We start from the raw sequence: 24,288 nt of genomic DNA, 5'->3' as shown, positions 1-24,288 counted from the left end.
GCACGCCCAGCATGGGCATCCTCGGAGGCCTGTAAAGTCCAGAGCGCTGGGCTCCAGCCCTGGGTCTGGGATGCAGGCCAGAACTGGCACTTCTAAAAAGTTCCCTGGAGGCGTGAAGTTTTGGCACCAGGTTAGAGGTCCACCCTTTGGAAGCCGGGCCTTTCGCTGGGCGGGTCTAGGCGTACCGGTCCTCACTGTTCCCGCCCCGAACTCGCATCACCAGCCCGCAGCCGCATCACCACGCCCTTGAGAGCAGCGGCCGGCCCGGTGCGCGGGGGCCGGTTCCGGGTGCGCTCCGACTGCTGCTTTGCGTTCCGGCCTCCGGCTTTTCCGCGTGCGTAGCGGGAGACGCAGCCCGCGGGAAAGCGTGGCGCCGGTCCTTCCGGGCGCGCTTCCGGCCGCGCAGGCGCAGGAGCCCGCGTGCCTGGCCGGGGGCGGGGGCCGCAGGCAGTGGCGGCGGAGCCGGGGCCGGGGACCGGAGGTAGGGAGGCCGAGGCGCCGCGCCAGCCCGCGTGCAGCCGGCGAGCGGCGGGGGGCTGCGGGCGAGAACGGGGGCGGCTGGCCCGCGCACTGCCCGGCGCCCGAGCCGGACAGGAGCCGACGGACACCCCGCCGGGACGGACGCCTCCGGGGGTGGTCGCGCCGCTCTGCCCGCCTCCGGGTGCGGCTCTGGGCCCGGTGCAGTCGTCTGCTGCCCCCGCTTTTAAAAAGCAGGACTGAGCCGTGTTCTTTGGTGGTCTCGTCTTCTCCACCCCTGACCTCCGCTTTAGAACCTTAAGGCTAAGCAGGCATCCGGAATATTTAAAATAATTATATTAATGTACCTGTGCTCTGTTGGCAAAGTGGGGTACAGTCGAAGTTGTATTGTGGGGCATGAATTCGTTTCTTCTCTGGTTGTAAAAGATGTTCTGTAGATGGCGGAAACCAATTTTGTTTCAGTGCTTTTCTTTCTCTTCAAGCTTCTCCTTCCCCCTGCCGTCTCTGTCTTTTTAAAAAATTAAGCTGTGAGTGTATAGCTGTAGTTTCCACTTTCCTGTTACCAGTTTTTTCTTATTATTGTCAGAAATCCAGTGTGTCTTAAGCAGTGCCTAAGCAGTAGCTTTCAGTATCAGTTTACTTTTTACTGGGCAAGAACATTTACGTCAGCCATACAACCTTGTCCCTTAACTCTGGGTAGCCTACTCCAGAAATACGCCTTTAAAACAAACAATAAAATCAGGTGATGGGGTGAGTTAAAGACTTATTTAATAAGTGGATGGACAGTCTCAGGGTCTCAGCATGGATCCCCTAATCCTTGCAGTGACTTCAGTTCAGTTCAGTTCAGTCGCTCAGTCGTGTCCGACTCTCCGCTACCCCATGAATCACAGCACGCCAGGCCTCCCTGTCCATCACCAACTCCCGGAGTTCACTCAAACTCATGTCCACAGAGTCGGTGATGCCATCCAGCCATCTCATTCTCCGTCGTCCCCTTCTCCTCCCGCCCCCAACCTTACCTAGCTGTATTCAATTCAGTCCATTGCCTGAGGTTGTAGGATTTAGAGGAAGAATGTTAATTTAAGGCCAGAAAACTTGACTTCTCTGTGTACAGTTGGAAGAATGTTAATTTAAGGCCAGAAAGCTTGACTTCTCTGTGTACAGTTTTAGTCTGCTGCTGCTGCTGCTGCTAAGTCGCTTCAGTCGTGTCCGACTCTTTGCGACCATAGACTGCAACCCACCAGGCTCCACCATCCCTGGGATTCTCCAGGGAACATTGAAGTGGGTTGCCATTTCCTTCTCCAGTTTTAGTCTAACCTTGGGTAATTCACTCTGCCTCAGTTTTTCTTATCTGTGACATGGGAATAATAGTTATATCTAGCTCACAGAATCAGTGTCAGACTGACACTGTAAATGGTTGCTGAACTTCTGGATGCGTGTCTTTCTGAGATGGGATTCAGAAGTGCGTGAGGGGACTTCGGGATCGTTGAAAGGCTGTTGAGGCGCACGGCTGTCAAGCGGACAAGAAATGTGTTAAAGGGATAATGATGAGAGTCCAGTGCATATTCGAAGATGTGAACGTGTCCTGAGGTTGGCAGCCTTGAGTGGCAGGGAAGAAAGCGATGTCCCTCCAAAACAAAGTAAGCTTCAGGCCTTGTAAGATCTGACTCTACCCCTGGAGGTGCAGGGTAGGATTGGTGGGAGGTGAGGGGCTGCTCCACTCCTGGGAGCGGGTGGTGAGTGAGAGCGACAGGGCGCTGGCACCTGAAGAGAAGGAGCGCAGACTTGGGAGGAGTGACGAAGAAGGGGGAGGCAGCGCCCGAGCCTGTGACGATGGGGCGTAAGGGATCCAGCGCCTGCTGCCCGCCAGCCGCGTGGACGCCTGGGTACACGCAGCAGGCAGGGGGTCCTCGGGGATCTCACAGTCAAGGAGGAAGGAAGCGGCATCCCGCAAGGGGGCCTACAGGGGTGCGGGGAGCCGGGGGCGGGAGTATGGGGTCAGGGCTGGGTCTTGAGAGGGGCACGGAGGCTGATCTTTTGCGGGGTGGGTATCAAGAGCCTGGACTTTATCCTGAGGGCAGAGAAAGTGAAAGTATTAGTTGCTCACTCATGTCAGACCCTTTGCAGCCCGCTGGACTCTCGGCCGCCACCCTCCTTTGTTCATGGAATTCTCCAGGCAAGCGTATTGAAGTGGGTTGCCATTCCCTTCTCCAGGGGATCATCCTGACCCCGGTCTCCTGCATTGCAGGCAGGTTCTTTACTGTCTGAGCCACCAGGGAAACCCCTGAGGGCAGAGCGGGGCTGTCAAATGTTTTTAAAGCCAAGAGTGACAAGATTTGTGCTTCATGAAGACCCTGTGTATATGAGGGAGGATGTCTTCTGCACGGGCACAGGAGGTGTGTGCACACCCTGCTTTGCCGGCGGTGGTGTAGTCTAAGCGTGAACCAGCGCTCCATGTATGCGCCTGGGTGAAACCTCAGAAACGTCAGGTTGGGCTTTTAAAAGAGGCAGGTTCACAAGGGTGTGGTCTTGGCGCTCCGTGCGTTCCGCATCCCTGATAGAGGGACACTGTGTCATTTCAGAGGAGGGACTTGAGCCCCCACAGACGTTGGTGTTCACGGGAGTCCTGGAAGCAGGCCCCTGCGGTTACAAGGACAACACCACTTGTGTAAAGCTTGGAAACATTCGTGCGTTATGTGTTGTTACTTAGGGGTACACATTCGTGTGGTGAAAATAAAAAGCACGCATGGAAACTCTGAACCTTTAGCAGGTGCCCGAGTCACCTTTGTGAACACAGATGTCTAGACTGCACTTCGGAGTTTCTGATTCAGAAAGTCCAGGGTGAGGAGTCAACAACTTGGCGTTTCTCAGAAGTTCTAGATGCTCCTGCTGCAGGTGCAGGGACCACAGTTTAAGAACCGCTGACCCACCCACTTGAGGATGGGGGTTACTTCTTGGGAGGGAGCAGAACAGGATTGCAAGGGGTACGTGTCTTCAGCCCCCTTGGCATTACCTCTTTAGGAAGGGGAGCGCGGCGTTGCCTGACCGAGCTGGGTCGCTGCTCACGGTCTGTGTTTTCACTTTTTTGTGCGTGCACCGTTTCAGGAGAGAAAAGAGATCCTGTTTGCTCCAGGGAATGGGTTGGAAAAGAGAAAGCAGTGATAGAGCCCGTGGGAGAGCGTCGCAGAAGCGCAGGTAGGTGCTTAGACCGGGGTTGGGGAGCGAGGGAAGGGGAGAGCGAGCAGATTTGGGAGCTTTCGGGGGGAGAAGCGGCTGTCGATGGTGACTGGTTGGTCGTGCTTAGGAGAGGGAGACATCAAATTCCCCGGTTGCGTGCCCCTCACAGTGGGGACCCCTGCGTGGCAGGCATCCTGGCGACAGGAGGGTGCGGCATTCAGGTGCGGACGTCCCAGACCTTGAGGGGTCCCTGGCTGAGTGATGCTTTAGGAGAAAGAGCCAGGTCACAGCAGCGGCTGGAAACCACCGGCGTGTACGCGGCCGCCTGAGCCGTGTGCGTGGATGAGATCATGTGGAAGGCGTGGGATGGAAGAGGGGCCCGCGACATCACCCGAGGGACGCCATCCCCGAGGAGGGCCGGCCAGCCGCTCCTCCCACCACCCATTCTCGGGGGGCCTGTGAGCTAAGGATCCCTTTCGTGTTTTTAAAGACTGGGGAAAGAAATCAAAGGAACAGTGTTTTGTGCCGTGAGGTTCGAATGTCAGTGTCTGTGAGCAGAGTTTTGCTGGAGCAGAGCCACACTCGCCCACTGGTGTAGGCGGGCCCGGCTGCTTGTGTCGGCCGGATGGAGGGACCCTGACCGTCCCCCACTCGCTCTGCACAGCCGCTCCACACCCTGCACGTCCCACTGCTGTGGTCCCTCGATTACCACTCTGGCCCCTAAAGCTGAACTGTTACTGTCTGGCCCTTTATGGGAAAAGTTCTTCTGGCCTCTGACCTCAGGTCTGAGTCGAGACAATTTTGGTCACTTTAAATGCCGCAGAGGAGAGACGGCACAAGTTTTGCCTGTTTCTTGTAGGTCAGCTTCTAAGAATCAGATGTTGGGGAAGACGCTCTGGAGACTGTGAGGCCGGAGTGGTGAACGTCGTCGTCGCATCCACCGGAGTTCTAGGAGACTCCTGGAGGGAGGGCGCGGGAGAGAAGAATGCAGGCCCGGAATCTCGAGGGCGGTGAGCAGACAACAGACAACAACAGCGCTGCTGGCAGGACCCGGGCCGTGGGTGAGCACCCTACTGCATCCCAGAGCGGAGGGGGTTGAGTGAGCCTGGAGCAGAGCCGGGTTTCCCTGAGCTCCTCACGGTGACACCAGAGGTGATGGAAGCCCCGCGTTCTCTTCTGATCAGGGCAAAGTACACTGACCCGTGGAAGAGTCCTCCCTTCTCCCATCCACCTCCTAACCCGGCCTGACCCCACTTAGCTTCGGAGGGGAGACACGGTCTGGTGTGTCCAGGGTGGTGTGGCTGAGACGAGTCACTGCAGTCTGACAGTCCCTGCTCAGCAGAAGCGCTGTCACTGCTGACAGCTGCAGCCTGGTCAGTGGGAGATTACAGCTGGCACTTCTGAGATTGCGAGCACTGAGAAGAGAGGATTAGAGGGGGAGGGTTGACTTTGGGAAGGATTTTCTTATCTTTTCATGTTAAGATTTTATATATATATATATATATATACACCTAAAAATACACACATCTTCCTTCATTCTCTGTTGACAAACACCATTCATTTCACGTCTTGACTGTCGTGAATAATGATGCTGTGGACACAGGAGTGCGTGTATCTTTTCAAATTAGTAAGGTTTGTTTTCTTTTTATTTTGGCTATGCACCCAGGAGTGAGATTGCTGGATCATATGATGGTTCTAATTTTAGTGTTTTGAGGCACTTTCACAGGGTTTTCCGTAGCAGCGGCACCAATTTACGTTCCCACCAAGTGTCGAGTGTCCCTGTTTCTTCACATCCTCACCAACATTTGTTGCCTCTGGTCTTTTTTGGTGATAGCCATTCTGACAGGTGTGAGGTGATAACCTCAAATTTATAGTATGTGAATTACATCTCAGCCTAGGTTTTTTGAATTATAGGTGATTTACACTATTTTGTTAGTTTCAAGCATACAACATAGTGACTCATTATTTTTAAAGCTTATGTTCCACTTAAAAGTTACTACAAAATAATGGCTGTATTCCCTGTGCTCAATTCTGGATCAGAGACAGAAGTGGCTTCTCCAGGCAGAGTGACTTAGCTGCTCCAGACGAGAGCTGAGGCGTCAAGCTCCCCGACAGGTCCTGGAGCTGCAGACTCTCTGCTTGTCTGTGCTTGCAGAGAACAGTTTTCAGTGAGAAGGCAGGTGTCATTCAGAGCGGGTGGCCGGGCACTTGGCAGTGCCCGCAGCAGGGCACATACAGGCTGCCTAAGACATGTGGGAGGAGTGGGTTCCAGGAGGTAGTGATGGGGGTCAGGGGGGCGGCCGGGGACGGAGGGGGCCTGGGCTCCCGGCCCCCTGCACCGCCCCGGAGATCCGGAGCCTGGGAGACCCCTGGCCGGGAGGGCTTGGGGAAGGGGACTGCTCGGACTGTGACCGTTTGTGTGCAGTCACAAGTCTTATTCACCGGACCTCCTCTTTGGTACTTAGAGGCAGAGCGCTTTCAAACCAGCGCGTGGGGCCAGCTGGAGCCCTGACCGACCCGGGAGTCTGGCCAGAAACCTGAGCGGGAAGGAAGGCCCTCCAGGCAGGTAAGGCTTTGCATTGCCGTGTCCTCAGCCCCCGAGACCCAGGGTCCATCAGGTACTGTGTCTCGCGTGCCCTGTGCTGCGGCTAAGCCCGTGCCCTCTGTTCTGACTGCCCCCTGTGGGTGGCACCCAGCGTCCACTCCGGGTTCCTGGAGGGTCCCGCACCCAACATCCAGGTTCCTCCCTGCTCCCAGGCCCCCGCCTCACCCCCGTCAGGCCACTCATCAGTGCTGTGTTCTCATCAGTGCTCATCCTGGATTCTGGCCCAGGCCTCCCACCCAGCCTCTCCCACCACCCGCCCCACCACCAACCCCCCAGGGCACCCTTGCCAGTGCCAGCCGGCAAAGAGAACAGGTCCGGACCGCAACTATGTAGAAGCCTGAGAACAGAATTAAGGAGTAAAGAATGGGGTCGAGAGGACTGAATGCTCATGAGGCAAATCAGCGACTTTATTGAAAAGGGCCAGGGTTTTTATACAAAGTGAGACAGGGAACAGGGTACATAAAAACACCAAGTCATTCACCAGGTTAGTTACTGCATCTGTAGAAGATTACCAAAGGCTTGTTTGCTTTCTAAGACAAGCTTGGCATTTAGACTAATGCTCACGAGATAAGAAAAACTAGTCCACAGGCTATAAAGATTAGGGAGTACATTCTTAATCTATTTTAAGAGATAAGGAAAACATACCTACATAAATCTGGGGGAATAAACAAGAAACGGAGCAAAGGATTATTTGCTCTGTTTTTCTCAAGGAAGAACAAATAAGGCCTGGTAAATGCTCCCAGAGGGTGGGAGCATTACAATTAAAGGTTACATTAGTCACCCGAGTACACATAGAAATCGGGGTAATACCCACATGCTTCAACAAATGTTTGCCAAAATCTTTTCCCCCAAAACGGGGTTGATGTTCTTGTTGTTCCCAGCAAATGTCCACTTGTCTCAGTAACTGTCCTTTCTCCGGGGTCATCCAAAAGTACTCATCCCAGATCTGATAATAATCTCCAAAAAATCGACTCGTACGAGTCTTATTTTTGTTGGTATTAGAATAAGTGCAGTATGCATCTTCAACAGCCTTATAACTTGCATTAACGTTGAACTGTAGCGAGGAACTCGTTGTTACACTCAGGAAGGGCAGAGACATTTAGAGTGTTGAGACTTCTGTGAGTTTGCTTATACTGGGTTAAAAAGTCACAGACTGCAGGAAAATGCATTTGCTGTATAGGGGATACCCACCAAGGAAACCCATCGACTACAGACAAAGGCATAGCAGTACAAACCCAGCAGGCGGAGCTGTTGAGGATAGAGAAACGTGTGGTTGGGTTGTATCAACTGCAATACGCCTTGCTTGCTCTACAAATTCATGTAATTGTTGATTCGTCGGCAGGTCGTTCCTTTCTCCTATTTGTAGCCTCCTCGTCTGAGCCGTCAGGTGTCTTCTCCGCCTGGCGTACCAACCTCTCCGGGAGCCAGCGCGGCGCTTCGGCATCCTGTGGAAAAATACAAACATGCCCCCGTCCCCATATTAAAACAGGATCAGGGCCATGCCATTGGTTAGTAATGGGGTCTTTCCATTTTACCAGGGGTTTGTTGTAGGTCATGGGCGTCCAAAATCGTTGCGCTGCGGTTTTTCCTTTTGAATCTAAATTTAAAAAATTAAGGATAAAAAGGGCACGATGCAAATAATTATAAGGTGTCAGGGGGTACAATTCCCCCTTTTTTAATTTTAAAAGTTGATGTTTTAGAGTCTGATGGGCACGTTCCACTATGCCTTGTCCTTGAGGATTGTAGGGAATACCTGTTTTTAAAGAAATGGACAAACGAGAACAAAAATTAAGAAACGTTTGCGAAGCATAGCCAGGTCCACTGTCTGTTTTTATGACTTTAGGAGTGCCCGTGACAGAAAAAGCCCAAGGCAGTGTGCGGTACAGTGTCGAGCAGCTTCTCCAGTCTGTAAGGAAGCAAAAATGTAACCAGAAAAAGTATCAACAGTAACATGTACATGTTTTAATTTTCCAAACGATAGGACATGCGTAACATCCATTTGCCAGAGGTGATTAGGCAGAAGTCCCCAGGGGTTAACGCCGTAGTGAGGGACAGAAAGAAACTGAGGACAGACAGGACAGCGTTTAGCGATTTGTCTGGCTGCCTCTCAGGGGATTTTAAATTGTAACCTGAGGGTATGACTGTTTTGATGATGAAGCCATGAGATTGTTCCGCCTTTTGTGTTTGGGAAAGAAAGATATGAGTAGCAGAATCAGCCAGTTCATTTCCTGACGTCAGGGGTCCAGGCAAGCCAGAATGAGCTCTGATGTGGCCAAAAAAACATTTGTAAGTCCTATGCTGTAAAAGGATTTGAATATCTCGAAAGAGCTGTTGAATTACAGAATTAACAGTGTGTATGAATGGAACAGTTTCTACTTGATTAAGTGCCCGAACGACATAGTGACTGTCAGAAAAAACATTCAAAGGTTCAGAGTGAAATTGTTGCAAAACAGCAAATATGGCACAAAGTTCTACTTCTTGTGCAAAGTTCTACTTCTTGCGCAAAGTTCTACTTCTTGCGCAGAAGTACAGCCTGTAAACCAAGAGGTAATTTGTTCATTGACAACATATGCAGCTTTTCCATTTGAAGATCCATCAGTAAACACAGTTACAGCGTCTGCAAGAGGTTGATTAACAACGGTGGAGGGAAAAACAAACTCATGTTGGTTAGTGAAATGTAGCAGTTTGTTAGCTGGGAAATGATTTTCTAGGCGACCAGCACAATGAGCCAGGGCAGCATTCCAAGCATCACTAAACTGGAATAACCAGTTTTGTTGCTCTTTAGTGTAAGGCAGGCAGATAAAATGAGGGTCTCTACCAAGCAATGGTTAAGCCTTGCATATAAGATGGCCCAATATCAGCACAAATTCGAATGTAGTCGGCTATTTCCCCTTTTTTCCGGTAAGGCCTCAAAGCCGCTTGACAAGCAGAATTAGCATTTTCATAGGCCAATTGTCGAGTTATTGCCATACCGGCTTCTTCATCTCCTATGACTCGTGAGACTGATTCTAGCAGTCGAGCCACGAAATCCTGATAGGGTTCATCGGGGCCCTGCCTTTTTTTTTTTTTCCCCTGCCTTATTTTTGATAAATCTTCTGATTTATTATTAGATGTGGGCAGTCTTTTCCAGGCTGTTAACGCTGCTTCATTAATCTGGGGATATGCCTCAGGGGGGTAATTTAATTGTTGATTAGTGACCTTATATACCCCTTCTCCCATAAGCATTTCAAAGCTTATCTGTAACCCATTTCTTCTGTTTCTTTCTGCCAAAATCCCACATTGTTCTCCAAATTCTGAGTTCCATAAGAGATAATCTCCTCCTGTGAGACAGGCTCGAGATACTTGCTTCCAATCATTGGGCGGCAAGTATTGGCTATTTAAAGCTTCAGTGATGGACACTGTAAAAGGGGCAGTTGGCCCATACTGAGCACAGGCTTGTTTTAGTTCCTTTATCTGTTTAAATGGTAGAGGCTCATAATATCTCCTCTGTTGAGCGTCCTCAAGGACAGGGAATAAAATAGGAAAACCTTCTAACGTCTCTCCATGCTGTCTCGCCTGCTGAACGGCGAGCTGTAAAGGGGAGAGAGTCTGGGTAATAGGGGCCAGATTTTTGTTAGTGGGAACCAAAAAAGGAGCTTCTGGTTCCTTAATTAAACCCATTGATGGTGTATCTAATCCTGCTGTGACTGAAGGAGGCTGCAGGGGCGCAGGATCAGAGAGGAACGTAGGTTGGAGGGGGATAATTAAAACTGAGGGTATCAAGACGTTTAGTTATAGTGGTAAGCAGTTCCCTAACCTCTGAGAAAGGGGATGTATTTACGGTTTTTTCAGCTGCGAATACTTCCCATGGGTTTTTTTCAGAGTGATGGGCCGCAGCTTCTTCTAAATCTGCCTGATGGGCAGATTCTGACTCCGAGTTGGAGCCAGAAAGGGATGGAGCAAGAGGTTTTTTAGGTGTATCATTAATATGCTCCAAGGTGGGGGCAGTGGGCAAAGTTGCAGGCCTGTTGATAATGGCCTTTAATGTGGCCTCTAGTTTTTTACTCTCATGTTCAGGATCTAAGCAATCTCGAATTAAGGTCCACAGAGAGTAAGCGTCCAAAGGTACCTTATCAGCCCCATGTAAAGAATAATATTGCTGAATTTGTTCCCCCACCTTTCTCCAGGTCTCAATATTAACAGTACCATCTTCTGGGAACCAGGGGCAAACTTCTTCCACAAATGATAGAAACTTTTCTAACTTGTTTTTAGCAACAGTTATCCCTCTAACTTTTAGCATGGTTTTAAGCATAGCTACAAAAAGTTGTCTACTATTACCTTGACCCATAGTTTATACTCTCGACTGAAACCCTCTCCGCCCTTTACAAAAGCTTTTAACTTTACCTCTTTTGTCTACTGGGATCCCCTCGTACTCACCGTTCGGGCGGCTGCGACTACGTAGTCCAATCAAGTCCCCGTTTGGGTGCCACCTGCCGGTGCCAGCCGGCAAAGAGAACAGGTCCGGACCGCAACTACGTAGAAGCCTGAGAAAAGAATTAAGGAGTAAAGAATGAGGTCGAGAGGACTGAATGCTCGTGAGGCAAACCAGCGACTTTATTGAAAAGGGCCAGGGTTTTTATACAAAGTGAGACAGGGAACAGGGTACATAAAAATACCAAGTCATTTACCAGGTTAGTTATTGCATCTGTAGAAGATTACAAAGGCTTGTTTGCTTTCTAAGACAAGCTTGGCATTTAGACTAATGCTCACGAGATAAGAAAAACTAGTCCGCAGGCTATAAAGATTAGGGAGTACATTCTTAATCTATTTTAAGAGATAAGGAAAACATACCTACATAAATCTGGGGGAATAAACAAGAAACCGAGCAAAGGATTATTTGCTCTGTTTTTCTCAAGGAAGAACAAACAAGGCCTGGTAAACGTTTTATGACTCTCAAGGGGTGGCGGGACAGGGAACAGCACTTACAAGGCATTCCCAGGGCCAACATTTGGGGCCTTGTTCAGGCCGGCTCCCCGCACACCCTTTAACACCTTTGCTTCTTAAAAGCATCAGGGGGCTTCTGAGCACCTCCCAAGGAACATCCCAGCCGCGTGGCACCCCAGACAGCCCCAGCCCAGCTTCTGTCTCCCCTGCCGTCTCCGAAGCCACGGTTTGCTTTATCCTTAGCGTTGCTCGCTGCCTGGGGCTTGTCTTTACTCTGTGCAGTCGGCTGTTGGGGAGACAGAGACACAGCCGGGCAGGCCCAAGACGGCCTTCTGCTCGGACCTGCAGTAGAAAGTTGGGACTCTGGGAGAAGCCGGTATCGGGCATGCGGCCCGTGGCTGCTTCTGTCAAACCCTGATGCTCAAGGCAGCCCCGGGCACCTCCGTGCTTCCTGAGACAGGCCGGAATGTGACTGCACCTCATGTCTCCATCTGAGAGGCCGGCAGAGTGCAGCGCCATGGAGACGAGGCCCCCAGAGCGCAGGAAGGGGCCTGCGCCCAGGGAGCTGCCCCCAGCCGTGGGGCTGCTGCTGTCCATGGTGCTCATGAACATCCTCCTCTACCTCTGCCTCGACCGGCTCGTCACCGCCCCCCAGGGCCCTGCGGAGCACGCTGGCCGCTGCCCACCCGGCCACTTCAGCATGGGGCAGGCGACCACCTGCTCCCCGTGGCTGTCCTGCGAGCAGCTGAGGACGGAAGTGAGGCCGCTGAAGCGCGTCGGGGAGGGAGCCGTGAAGACGGTGAGTCCCCGCTTGCTGTCAGGGGCGGGCAGCCGGAGGGAGGGCGGCCGGTGTCAGCCCAGAAACCTCCCTGCGGGGACGTCATCCCAGTAGAGGGTGGCCCACCCCCTTGTAGGGTGTTTGGCGGTCAACAGGTGTCATTAGGAACCCCGTGTTACAGCATGAGAATGCTGTCCCAAGTAGAAAAGCAAAACGGAAAGCTGTTCCAGACACTTTCCATCTGCAGGGTTATATACGTAACAAACATACAAGTGATGGAGACTCGTGCAGTGCTGAAGGAGGATTTGGGGCAGGTTTTTCTGGTTCTTATTTTTCCAGCTGTATGGTGCTGTTTTTTAAACACTTATTTTACCTTGGAGTATAGACGATTAACAGCATTGTGATAGTTTCAGATGAACGCCAAAGGGACTCAGCTCTACATATACGTTTATCTGTTCTCCCCCAACTCCCCTCCCATCTAGGCTGCCACATACCACTGAGCAGAGTTCCCTGTGCTGTACAGTAGGTCCTTGTTAGTTATCCGTTTTATTTGTTATCTATGTCTCTTTTAAATTTTATTCATTGTATTTATTTTTTGGGGCTGCGCTGGGTCTTCATTGCTGGGCGTGGGCTTTCTCTCGTTCCGGTGAGTGGAGGCAGCTCTAGTTGGGGTGCACAGGCTTCTTGTGGTGGCTTCTCTTGTTGCAGAGCAGAGGTCTAGGCACGTGGGCTCCAGAGCACAGGCCCAGCAGTTGTGGTGCATGGGCTTAGTTGTCCTGAGGCATGTGGAATCTTCCCGGACCAGGGATCAAACCCATGTCCCCTGCACTGGCAGATGGATTCTTTACCACCGATCTGCCGGGAGAGCCCGGGGTTTGTGTTTTGATGCTGTTAAGCGTCATGCGAGCGAGCTGTTGGTAAATTTTGGAGACTAATCCCTCGTCAGTCACATCATTTGCGAATATTTTCTGCCAGTCTGTGGGTTGTCTTTTCCTTTTGTTTATTGTTTCCTTTGCCGTTCAAAAGTTTTTGAGTTTAAGTAGGTCCCATTTGTTTATTTCTGTTTTGTTTCTGTTATTCTAGGAGACAGATGGAAAAAGATTGCTGCGATTTATGTCAGCGTGCTGTTATATGATTAAGAGCATGTTTTACTTTAAAAGGAGAAACCAAAGGGGCCGATTCAGCTCTCATTAGAAGCCTCCAGAGCCCCGTCTCACAGGCTGTGTTTCAACAGCGGTTGTGCCTGTGTTAACTGAGACAGGATGACTCTAGAAGTCAGTTAAGGATGTGGCTTGTTCGTTAAAACAAAGGGCAACCAAAAGGCCGTTACCCTGAGATTTTGTTTCTTTGGGGCAGGGAAGAGAGTCAGGGGCTTGTCATTGCGGGGGTCAAGGTGTTCGTGGTTATCTGTGGACAAGGGTCCAGCAGGAACCCTGGGGACGAGCTGAGGCTGTGCCTGGCTGTCTGGGGACCAGGGGCAGGATGCAAGGAAGGAGTCAGAGGTGAGGGCTCCGGAAGGCTCCAAGCCTGGGGCCCGCTGCCTCTGCATGCGGTGTGGGGGGTGGGGATGCCAGCCTGAGTGGGGAGCGTGGGGACAGGCGGCTGCAGCCTGACCAGATCCGGTGAGGAATCAGTGGGTTCTGGATGTCCCTGCCAGGCGGAGGCCGCGGGCCGTCCCGTTAGATTGGCCGTGGGGTGTAAGGGAGAGGGTGACGGAGGCGCCTGGCTGGGGCAGCTGAGGGACAGGGTCAGCGGTGCCAGGGAAGTCCCGTGTGTGCGTGAGGTGGCCAGGCCACTGGGTGTAAAATCTGGCACTCGGGGTGGGGACAGGTGTAGATTTGGGTCGGTGCTGACAGCCGTGGGCCGTGAAGATGTCACCAGGGAGGGAGGTAGTAGAGAGAGGACCTGAAGCCAGGTGATTTCTGTCTCCTCTGAGGAGGGACCCTGTGGGCTCCCCACTTGTTAGTGTATTGTTGGGCTCACGCAGAACATTTTTGGCACTGGTTTTTACCCTGAAGGATGTCTTTGAGTAGCTTTGGTGATGGCAGGTTGTTTGGGGATAGGTGTGATTTTAGGGGATCTCGGCAGGCTCCCACTAGATTCAGCACTGCGCAGTGTAGTTTGTTTGCTAAGGTGAAGGGCACTCAAAGGCTGTTACTGAGGTTTTTTTCTTTGTCTGAAATTTGCCCTCGTGGCACAAGTATCCTGAGCGCAGTGTCAGCTCCACTGGGAGCCCCATCTGTCCTGCCCCCATTGGGACCTGTGCAGGGTCCAGCCCAGGGCGGCCTCCTGACCTTTCATCCACGCCGCTGGCCCCATGCCTCCCTCGTGGGCACCCTTCTCCCTGACAGCGTCCCTGTGCCTGCCTCACAGACCTCCAGTAATTTTCACAGCTGCTTCTTTTGTCCTTTAAAACTAAGGTACGTTCAGTTCAGTCATTCAGTCGTCCGACTCTTTGGGACCCCACGGACTGCAGCACGCCAGGCTTCCCTGTCCATCACCAACTCCCGGAGCGTGCTCAGACTCATGTGCATTGAGTCAGTGATGCCCTCCGGCTCCTAAGTGAGTCTGCAGAACAGCCTGCGCTTGGCTCTCTGCGTCCTCTGCACTGCATCCAGCACCTCAAGGCATCTGCTTCCTGGCTCACCAGCCGCCGAGGGTTCCAGGTTGACGTTCTCTGTGGCTTTGTTCCAGGTGTTTCTGTCCGAGTGGAAGGAACGCAAGGTGGCCCTGTCGCGGCTCACCAGGCCGGAGGTGAGAGATGACTTCCTGCACGGGCTGCGGATGCTGGAGGCGCTGCAGAGCGAGCACGTGGTCACGCTGCTGGGCTCCTGCGAGGAGGACGACACCATCCTCACCGAGTACCACCCGCTGGGCTCCCTGGGCAACCTGGAGGCGACGCTGAACCTCGCCAAGTACCGCAGCCTGAACACGTGGCAGCACAGGCTGCAGCTGGCCCTGGGCTACGTGGCCATCCTCGACTTCCTGCACCGCAGCCCCCTGGGCACGCTGGTCATGTGCGACTCCAGCGACCTGCCCAAGACCCTGTCCCAGTACCTGCTGACTGCCAACTTCAGCATCGTGCTCAACGACCTGGACGCCCTGCCCCTGGTGAACCACAGCTCCAGGGCCCTGGTGAAGTGTGGCCACCGGGAGCTCCGTGGGGACTTCGTGGCCCCAGAGCAGCTGTGGCCCTTCGGAGAGGACATGCCCTTCCAGGATGACCTCATGCCCGCGTATGACGAGAAGAGCGACATCTGGAAGATCCCCGACGTCTCCAGTTTCCTTTTGGGGCACGTGGAAGGGAGTGACATGGTCCGATTCCACTTGTTTGACATTCACAAGGCGTGTAAGAGCCAGGCGCCTGCAGAGAGACCCACCGCTCAGGCTGTCCTGGACACTTACCAGAAGGTTCTGAATCTACTCAGAGACACCACGACGTCTCAGACAAGAGAGATGCTGTGAAAGCCAGTGTGGTCGCTGAGGGATCGAGTCAGGGAACAGCTGGAAGAGTTGCATCAGTTTTGCCCTGATGGAAGGTGTTAGCGGTTCTGCCCCAGGTTCTTCCTCTCCTGACCGCCTGGCGGGAGTTGATAAGCAAGAGCACACGGGCTTGCCGTGAGCCTGGCTGCAAGCGAAGGTGGAGCGAAGCAGCGAGTCTGACCAGTATCTGAAGGAAGTAACAAAAATGGAGCTCCAAAGAGGTGTCCCTAACAGCTGAGTCTGTATGCTTGTGAGAGATGTGTGTGGAGAGGTTTTAAGTGGCAGTTCTCGCTTTGTCGGGTGAGTATCTGCAGTGTGCTTCACGGTACTGAGGAGCTGTCACTGTGTTTCAGGTGACTGCCCAGGGACACGCCTGTGTCATCCACGTCCCTGCGAGCTAGCATGCATGCTCTCTGAAACTTTGAGTGGATAAGGAGCATTGAAAATATCACGTATGACGGAAATCCCATCTGTGTGACTGCTGCCTCGGATGGTGCCTGTGAAATTCACCTTTACCTTCCAGCTGGATGTTTATTCTGTGCACAACATTAATTATCATGAACATTTTACACCAACAGTGTCTGTTGCTCGCTCATTACCGGAAGGCGTTGAAGACCTTCCACCTGAGTCGCATGATTGAATCCTTCAGAAAGCTTTCCTTGGTCCTTGTCATCCCTGTTTGCAGGGGAGGAAGGATTTGGTGCATATTCATCATTACCAATACGGGGGTTAAAGCTGGCATTGAGGGCAGAAAGGCTGTGCGCAGGCCTCGTGGTCACCGGAATTACAGAGAGCTGGGCCCGCCCCGCAGTCTTGGACTCAGTGTCTGCGTGGGGTCTCTGCATTTCTCACTGGTTCCCTGGTGATGCAGCCAGTGCTGCTGGTCTGGGAACCACATTTCGAGAACCAGTGTTCTTACCTATGCAGGCAGTAGACAGGGAGTGTGGTCAGTATTATCCATGGGAGCATGGTGATTGAGTCCTGGGAGTCCTGTGGTTGGTCAGAGAATACGCTTGCCCAGAGTATATCAACTCCTGCTCTTTGTGATAAACATACCACCAGAACCCACGAGGATGGCTGTAATCAAAAGGATGGATAGTATCAAATGCCAGCAAGGGTGCAGAGAATGGGAGCCTTCATACGTTGTTGGTAGGATTGTAAAATGGCCCAGCTGCTTTGGGAAGCAGTCTGACTGTCCTCAAAAGGTCAAAAATAGAGTTACCATGACCCAGCAGTTCCAGTTCCCAGTATTTACCAGTGAGAATTGAAAACATGTCCATGAAAGAACTTGGACACAAATATTCATAGCAGCATTATGATAGCCAAAGGATGAAGATGGCCATCTGCTGGTGAATAGATAATAGAAAATGCGGCCCCTCCGTACAAAGCGGTGATATTCAGCTGTGAAAGGAGTGTGGCTCTTAGTCATGCTCTAGCATGGATGAAGGTACCAAGTGAAAGAAGCCATCACAAAAGACCACATGCCGTATGGTTCCATTTGTAGGAAATGTCCAGAATTGACAAACCCACAGAAACAGAAAATAAATCAGTGGTTCCAGAGGGGCTGGCAGGGGCTCGGAGTTGAAGAATGGGGTGGGGGTGGGGTTGCTTTCTAATGGGTACAGGGTTTCTTCAGGGGAGATGAGAATTTCCAGAAATGGTGATGGTTGCACAACTCTGAATATACTAAATTACACTGAATTGTATAAAACGGGAACAGTTTTATGGTTTGTGAATGATAATAAAGCTGGGAAAAAAAACCCACCTCTGCCACTAGACTGTGTATCTCTTATGACCCTTTATACTTGACGAAGTAGTTATTATGTGGAGCTGCTGATCTGATGTTACCCTTTTCATGTTGTAATTCTGGATTGAGGGTTTTGGGGACTTTGCATTAGAACAAAACTTTAAGTTTCAAATGAATTTCTTTTTAAATACTGATGATAGAGCTAAAATGAACAGCATGGTATTTGGAAAGGACACAGTGCCAGGATCAGAAGACGTAAGTCCCAGCTCTGCCTCTGACTCAACATGTGGCCTCAGACAAACCAATTTCTAAGTGAGAGAGTGAGTGAGGCGTTTCCAGCTTCTGCTCTGAGTTCTCCATGATGCTTTATCGTGCCAGTGCCGGGCGCCAAGCTGGCCCTGGCCCTTCAGTTTCTGCAGGAGCAACAGAACTGTAGAATCGTAAGAGGAAAAGAAAGACCCAACTTTCTGTGTGTAAAAGAGACTCACTTCCATTTTAAGAGCACACGTAGGCTCAAAGTAAAGGGATGGAAAAGGATACTCCATGCACATGGAAGCCAGAGGAGAGCAGGGGTAGCTGTACCTACTAGACAAAACAGGCTTTAAGTCAGAAAGCGCAATGAGACAGAGTTCAGTATATGATGATAAAGGGGTCAACTCATCCAGAGGGTATAAAAATCATAAATCTGTATGTACCCCAAAATGCATATAGATCTGATGGGAGGAATAGACAACAATACAATAGTTATTGTAAAAATACCCCACTTGAACACCCCAATTTCAGCAGCGGACAGATTATCCAGACAAACTCAAGAAGGAAACCTTGAGTTTTTAACTGTATCTTGGACTAAATGGACCTAACAGACATACATAGGAAGTTTTACCGAACAGTAGCAGATTACACATTTTCCTCAAGCACACACGAAACTTTCCAGGACAGATTATGCTGTTAGGTCACAAAACAAGTATTAACAATTTTGAGAAGAATGAAATAACATCAAGCATCTCATCTCACTTTCTTACCACAGTGGTTTGAAACTACAATAGAAATCAGTAACAGAAGAGTGAAAACAGCAGAAACCAATGAAATAGAAAACAGACAATAAAGAAAATTCACAAATGAGTAGAAATTAAACAACACACACCTGAACAAACAATGAGTCACAGAAGAAATCAAAGGGAAAATTTTAAGTTCCTTGAGACAAAAATGAAAGCACGCTGTACCAAAACTCAGTTCTTGTTCAGTCAGGCAGTGGTGACTGACTCTTTGCGACCCCATGAACTGCAGCATGCCAGGCTTCCCTGTCCTTCACTGTCTCCCAGAGTTTGCTCAAACTCATGTCCATCGAGCTGGTGATGTCATCCAGCCATCTCATCCTCTGTCGTCCCCTTCTCCTGCCCCCAATCCCTCCCAGCATCAGGGTCTTTTCCAGTGAGTCGTCTCTTGGCATCAGGTGGCCAAAGTATTCGAGCTTCAGCATCAATCCTTCCAAAGAATATTCAGGGTTGATTTCCTTTAGGATGGACTGGTTTGATCTCCTTGCTGTCCATGGGACTCTCAAGAGTCTTCTCCAGCACTACAGTTCAAAAGCGTCAATTCTTCAGCATTCAGCCTCCTTTATGGTCCAGCTCTCACATTCATGTGTGACTACTGGAAAAACCACAGCTTTGACTATATGGACCTTTTGTCGGCAAGGTGATGTCTCTGCTTTTTAATATGCTATCTAGTTTTGTCATAGCTTTTCTTCCAGGGAACGAGCATCTTTTAATTTCATGGCTGTAGTCACCGTCCACAGTGATTTTGGAGCCCAAGAAAATAGTCTGTCACTTTTCCATTTCTTCCCCATCTATTTGCCATGAAGTAATGGGACCAGATGTCATGATTTTAGTTTTGAACACTGAGTTTTAAGTCAGCTTTTTCACTCTCCTCTTTCACCATTATCAAGAGGCTCTTTAGTTTCTCTTCACTTTCTGCCATTAGAGTTCTGTCATCTGCATATCTGAGGTTACTGATATTTCTCCTGGCAATCTTGATTCCAGCTTGTGATTCATCCAGCCTGGCATTTCTCATGATATACTCTGCATATAAGTTAAACAAGCAGGGTGACAATATACAGCCTTGATGTACTCCTTTCCCAATTTTGAATCAATCTGTTGTTCCATGTCTAGTTTTAACTGTTGCTTCTTGACCTGCATACAGGTTTCTCAGGAGGCAGGTAAGTTGAGTCTGATATTGTCATCTCTTTAAAACTTTTCCACAGTTTGTTGTGATCCACACAGTCAAAGGTTTTAGCATAGTCAATGAACCAGAGGTAGATGTTTTTCTGGAATTTTCTTGCTTTTTCTATGACCCAGTGGATGTTGGCAATTTGATCTCTGGTTCCTCTGCCTTTTCTAAATCTAGCTTGTACATCTGGAAGTTCTCGATTCATGTACTGTTGAAGCTGAGCTTGAAGGATTTTAAGCATTATCTTGCTAGCATGTGAAATGAGCACAGTTGTGTGGTAGCTTGATCATTCTTTGGCATTGGAATGAAAACTGACCTTTTCCAGTCCTGTGGCCCCTGCTGAGTTTCCAAATTTGCTGACCTATTGAGTGCAGCGCTTTAACAGCATCATCTTTTAGAATTTTAAATAGCTCAGTTGGAATTCTGTCACCTCTACTAGCTTTGTTTGTAGTAATGCTTCCTAAGGCCCACTTGACTTCACACTCCCAAGACGTCTGGCTCTAGGAGAGTGAATTTATCATCATGGTTATCTGGGTCATTAAGGCTTTTTTGGGGATCGTTCTGTGTATTCTTGCCACCTCTTCTTAATCTCCTCTGCTTCTGGTAGGTCGGTGTCATTCCAGGCCTTTGTCGTGCCCATCCTTGCGTGTAATATTCCCTTGATATCTCCCGTTTTCTTGAGGAGACCTCTAGTCTTCCCCACTCTTATTTCCCTCTGTCTCTTTGCACTGCTCGTTTAAGAAGGCCTCCTTACTGCTCCTTGCTGTTCTCTGCATTCAGGTGGGTCTATCTTTCCCTTTCTCCCTCTCGCGTCTACTCTCTCCTCAGCTATTTCTAAAGCCTCCTCAGACAATCGCTTTGCCTTCTTGAGTTTCTTCTTCTTTGGGATGGTTTTGGTCACTGCCTCCTGTACAGTGTTAAGAACCTCAGTCTAGAGTTCTTCAGACACTCTTGTCTACCAGATCCAGTCCCTTGAATCTATTCATCACTTCCACTGTATAATCATAAGGGATTTAATTTAGGCCATACCTGTACGACTTACTGGTTTTCCCTCTATGCCTGTGATTTGCAATAAGCTTGTGATCTGAGCCACAGTCAGATCTGCCGTCTTGTTTTTGCTGTTTGTATAGAGCTGCTCCATCTTCAGCTGAAAAAGAACATAATCAATCTGATTTCAGTGTCTGGTGATCTCCATGTGCAAGGTCATCTGTTAGGTTACTGGAAAAGGGTGTTGACTATAACCAGCATGTTCTCTTAACAAAACTGTTCGCCGTTGCCCTGCTTCATTTTGTCCTCCAAGGCCGAAGTTGCCTGTCACTCCAGGTATCTCTTCCTACTTTTGCATTCCAGTCCGCTATGATGAAAAGCACGTCTTTTTTTGGTGTTAGTTCTAGAAGGTGTTGCAGGTCTTCACAGAGTGGGTCAACTTAAGCTTTTTCAGCATCAGTGGTTGGGACATAGACTGTAATACTGAATGGTTTGCCTTGGAAATGAACAGAGATAATTCTGTCATTTTTGAGACTGCACCCAAATACTACATTTCAGACTCTTTTGTTGACTATGAGGGCTACTCCATTTCTTCTGAGGGATTCTTGCCCACTTAGTAGATATAAAGGTCATCTGAATTAAATTCGCCCATTCCTGTCCATTTTAGTTTATTGATTCCTAAGATGTCGATGTTCAATTTTGCCATCTCCTGCTTGGCCACATCCAATTTACCTTGATTCATGGACCTAACATTCCAGCTTCCTATGCAATATTGTTTATACCATCAGACTGAACTTTCACCACCAGACACATTCACAGCTAAACACCATTCCCACTTTGACCCAGCCACTTCATTCTTTCTTAAAATTATTAATAAGTGCGCTCCATTTTTCTCCAGCAGCATACTGGACACCTTCCAACCTGGGGGGCTCACCTTCCAGTGTCATATATTTTTGCCTTTTCATACTGTCCATAGGCTTCTCTGGGCAAGAATACAGGAGTGGGTTACCATTTCCTTCTCTAGTGTACCACATTTTGTCAGAACTCTTCAATATGACCCATCCATCTTCCCTGCACAGCATTGTTTATGGCTTCATTGAGTTATACAAGCGCCTTTGCCATGACAACGCTGCAATGTATGACGAGGAAGCTGTAAGATTAGGGGGCTGTTTATTATGTGTAAAGCCTTACAGAGAAGGTTTTTGCCCTTAGGACAAACTCTGGTTCATGGAGTTCACCTTCTAATGCCATGGAAGCAGATAAATACATAATGTCAGGTAGAGACAAGTAGGAAGAAGAAAACAAAGCAGAGCAGGATACAGAGACAAAGAATGTTATAGTTTTAGATAGGGCTGTTGGGGAAGGCCTCCTCGAAGAGGGTACCAAGTGAGCTGAGAACAGAATGAAATCAGGGACGGGCTGTGAGGTGTCTGGGGGAAGGATGTTCCAGGTAGAGGGACCAGCCATGCCCAGCCCTGAGACAGGAATTCCAGCTTCCCCAGGGCACAGGCGGAGAAGGCAATGGCAAGCCACTCCAGTACTCTTGCCTAGAAAATCCCATGGATGGAGGAGCCTGGTGGGCTGCAGTCCGTGGGGTCGCTGGGGGTCAGACACGACTGAGCGACTTCACTTTCACTTTTCACTTTCACACATTGGAGAAGGAAATGGCAACCCACTCCAGTGTTCTTGCCTGGAGAATCCCAGGGATGGGGGAGCCTGGTGGGCTTCCGTCTATGGGGTCACACAGAGTCGGACACGACTGAAGTGACTTAGCAGCAGCAGCAGCAGCAGGGCACAGGATTTTGCCAGAGCTGAGAAAGTCCTGGAAGGGGAAGCAGAGAAGGCACATCCACCCAGTGGGTACTGTGGCCCATTTGGTTGTGTGGGACCAGAGAGGCTCTTGGACTGCAAGTTGGCAAAGGTCTTGTTATGCCACTTAAGACACCAGCATCCACTGACTCCCCGGGATTTTGAGCCGTGGGGCAGGGCAGGGAGGAAAAAAGGTGTCACTCAACTTCCTGACCTTGCAGCATAGAGGCTTGTTTTCTCAGAGAAAAGCCATGTGACTGACCATGAGATGGTTCATGACCGTGACCTTCCTGAAAGTTATTCTCCACCCTAAAACAGCTTGCTATTGTCCTTGCTGCTGCTGCTGCTGCTGCTAAGTCACTTCAGTCGTGTCCGACTCTGTGTGACCCCATAGACGGAAGCCCACCAGGCTCCCCCGTCCCTGGGATTCTCCAGGCAAGAACACTGGAGTGGGTTGCCATTTCCTTCTCCAATGTGTGAAAGTGAAAAGTGAAAGTGAAGTCGCTCAGTCGTGTCCGACCCTTAGCGACCCCACGGACTGCAGCCCACCAGGCTCCTCCATCCATGGGATTTTCCCGGCAAGAGTACTGGAGTGGCTTTAAGAAGCCCTAAACTCAACTCTGTCGTCAGGCTCACCTCCTGTCTCCTCCTTCCCCCCCAGAATTCTGCTTCCATCATACTGAGTCTTCCAGTTCCTGCTCTGAGCCGTACTTTCTCCCTGCGTTAGGAATGACCTCCTTCCTTCCTGTGACTCACATCCCTCAGGACTCCGTTTAAATGTCAGTTTTCCTGGGAGCCTTCCCAGACTAGCTTAGGTGCTTCCATCAAATGCTGCCTTAGCATCTCATCCTTCTATGAACATAGCACTCATCACACTGTATTGTAGCTTTACAAAATTATCAAGTAATTCAATATACAAAAAAGTAAAAAAATAATAACAGAACTCATAAGCCTATCACTGTACCTAAGCAATAACTGCTGGCTGAAGCCCATTGAGAAGCTGGCCCCCAACACTGTGCCCCTCCCTGTTCCCAACCTCAGCTTAAATTCAGCGTTTAACTTACCATATGTATCTTCATACTTTTATTAGGCATGCACATAAGCTTAAACAGCACACATTATTTTGCTTGGCTTTACACTTTACGTGTTTATTACAGAGATATTTCTGCAGTTTGCATTTTCCCCTCAGACTTATTTTTGAGGTTCATCCGTGTGGATACAGATAGCTCTAGATAATTTCTACTGCTGTATCTACTTACATCACAATTTATCCATTTTCTTCTGTGGACATTAGATCGCTGACAGGTTTTTACAATTTCAAGCCACTCCGCCTCAAGCATGACCGGACCTGCCCCTCCTACATATGACAGTTATGGTAGTTTCCCCCAGTGCATAGCTGAGTGTAACCACGGGGTCCTCATGCCTGCACGCATGATGGACTGGAACCAGCCCTTGCAAGTGGGGGGCAGCACGCGGTGGCATTTAGGTCACAACTCTGCCTCTGGAGCAAACGCCTGCAAACGGGGGTTTTGGAGGCAAACGGGGTCTGGGACTCGGAACAGTGGACAGAGCGTTTTGCAGGGCGAAGAATTCAGCAGAACGTGGTTCAGAGAGTGCGGAGGGACCGCGGAGCACCGGCTCGGGGCTTGCAGTGCCCTCTCTTCCGGACGCGTCTCCCCGCCGATCCCGAGACAAAAAGCCCTGCAAAGCTGGAGGGCTCTGAACTCAGAGCTTCCCCACGCCCGGAAGGCCGGTCCCGCCGCCGGCGCTCCGCCGCCCTCGCCCCGCCCCCGCTCCGCCCTCGCCCCGCCCCCGGGTGACTCGCGCGGCGACTCGGCCGGCAGCCCGGGCCCCGCCCCGCCCCCGGCCCCGCCCCCGCCCCGCCCCGCCGCATTCGCTCAGCCCTCGCCCCGGCCCCGCGGTGGCTCGCGCGGCGACTCGGCCGGCAGCCCGGGCCCCGCCCCGCCCCCGGCATCGCCCCGCCCCCGGCCCCGCCCCGCCCCAGGCATCGCCCCGCCCCGCCGCGCTCACACCGCCCCCGCTCCGCCCTCGCCCCGCCCCCGCGGTGGCTCGCGCGGC

At 50.6% G+C, this 24,288-nt stretch overlaps 1 protein-coding gene across 17 annotated transcripts; it reads left to right on the top strand.

Moving 5' to 3' along the window:
* The first annotated feature begins 295 nt into the window (after positions 1-295).
* Positions 296-17,209, top strand: POMK (protein O-mannose kinase). 17 transcript variants are annotated; one of them, XM_088832511.1, is made up of 8 exons: positions 297-481; positions 3,580-3,669; positions 4,511-4,712; positions 4,836-5,024; positions 5,692-5,827; positions 6,117-6,217; positions 11,423-11,978; positions 14,652-17,209. In XM_088832511.1, the coding sequence occupies exons 7-8, from the start codon at positions 11,661-11,663 to the stop codon at positions 15,420-15,422; spliced, it is 1,089 nt and encodes a 362-aa protein (XP_088688637.1). In that variant the 5' UTR covers positions 297-481; positions 3,580-3,669; positions 4,511-4,712; positions 4,836-5,024; positions 5,692-5,827; positions 6,117-6,217; positions 11,423-11,660; the 3' UTR covers positions 15,423-17,209. The 17 variants fall into 17 exon arrangements, with proteins under 17 accessions (XP_088688644.1, XP_055272655.2, XP_088688637.1 ...); XM_088832518.1 differs by lacking the exon at positions 4,836-5,024 and having other exon boundaries at positions 296-481; positions 11,640-11,978; XM_088832512.1 differs by lacking the exons at positions 4,836-5,024; positions 5,692-5,827 and adding an exon at positions 7,599-7,764.
* Positions 17,210-24,288: the final 7,079 nt, after the last annotated feature.

Source organism: Moschus berezovskii, chromosome 26 (assembly GCF_049115385.1).
Source record: "Moschus berezovskii isolate FMDL1 chromosome 26, NW_MosBer_1.0, whole genome shotgun sequence".
NCBI lineage: Eukaryota > Metazoa > Chordata > Mammalia > Artiodactyla > Moschidae > Moschus > Moschus berezovskii.
The sequence above is the reverse complement of the archived record's forward strand: the minus strand, read 5'-3'. Positions and strand labels throughout refer to the sequence as shown.

Coding starts and splice junctions, on each gene's coding strand:
- POMK (XM_055416680.2), top strand. CDS start 11,661: ATGTCTCCATCTGAGAGGCCGGCAGAGTGCAGCGCCATGGAGACGAGG. Junction 11,979..14,651: donor GGGAGGGAGCCGTGAAGACG/GTGAGTCCCCGC, acceptor GCTTTGTTCCAG/GTGTTTCTGTCCGAGTGGAA.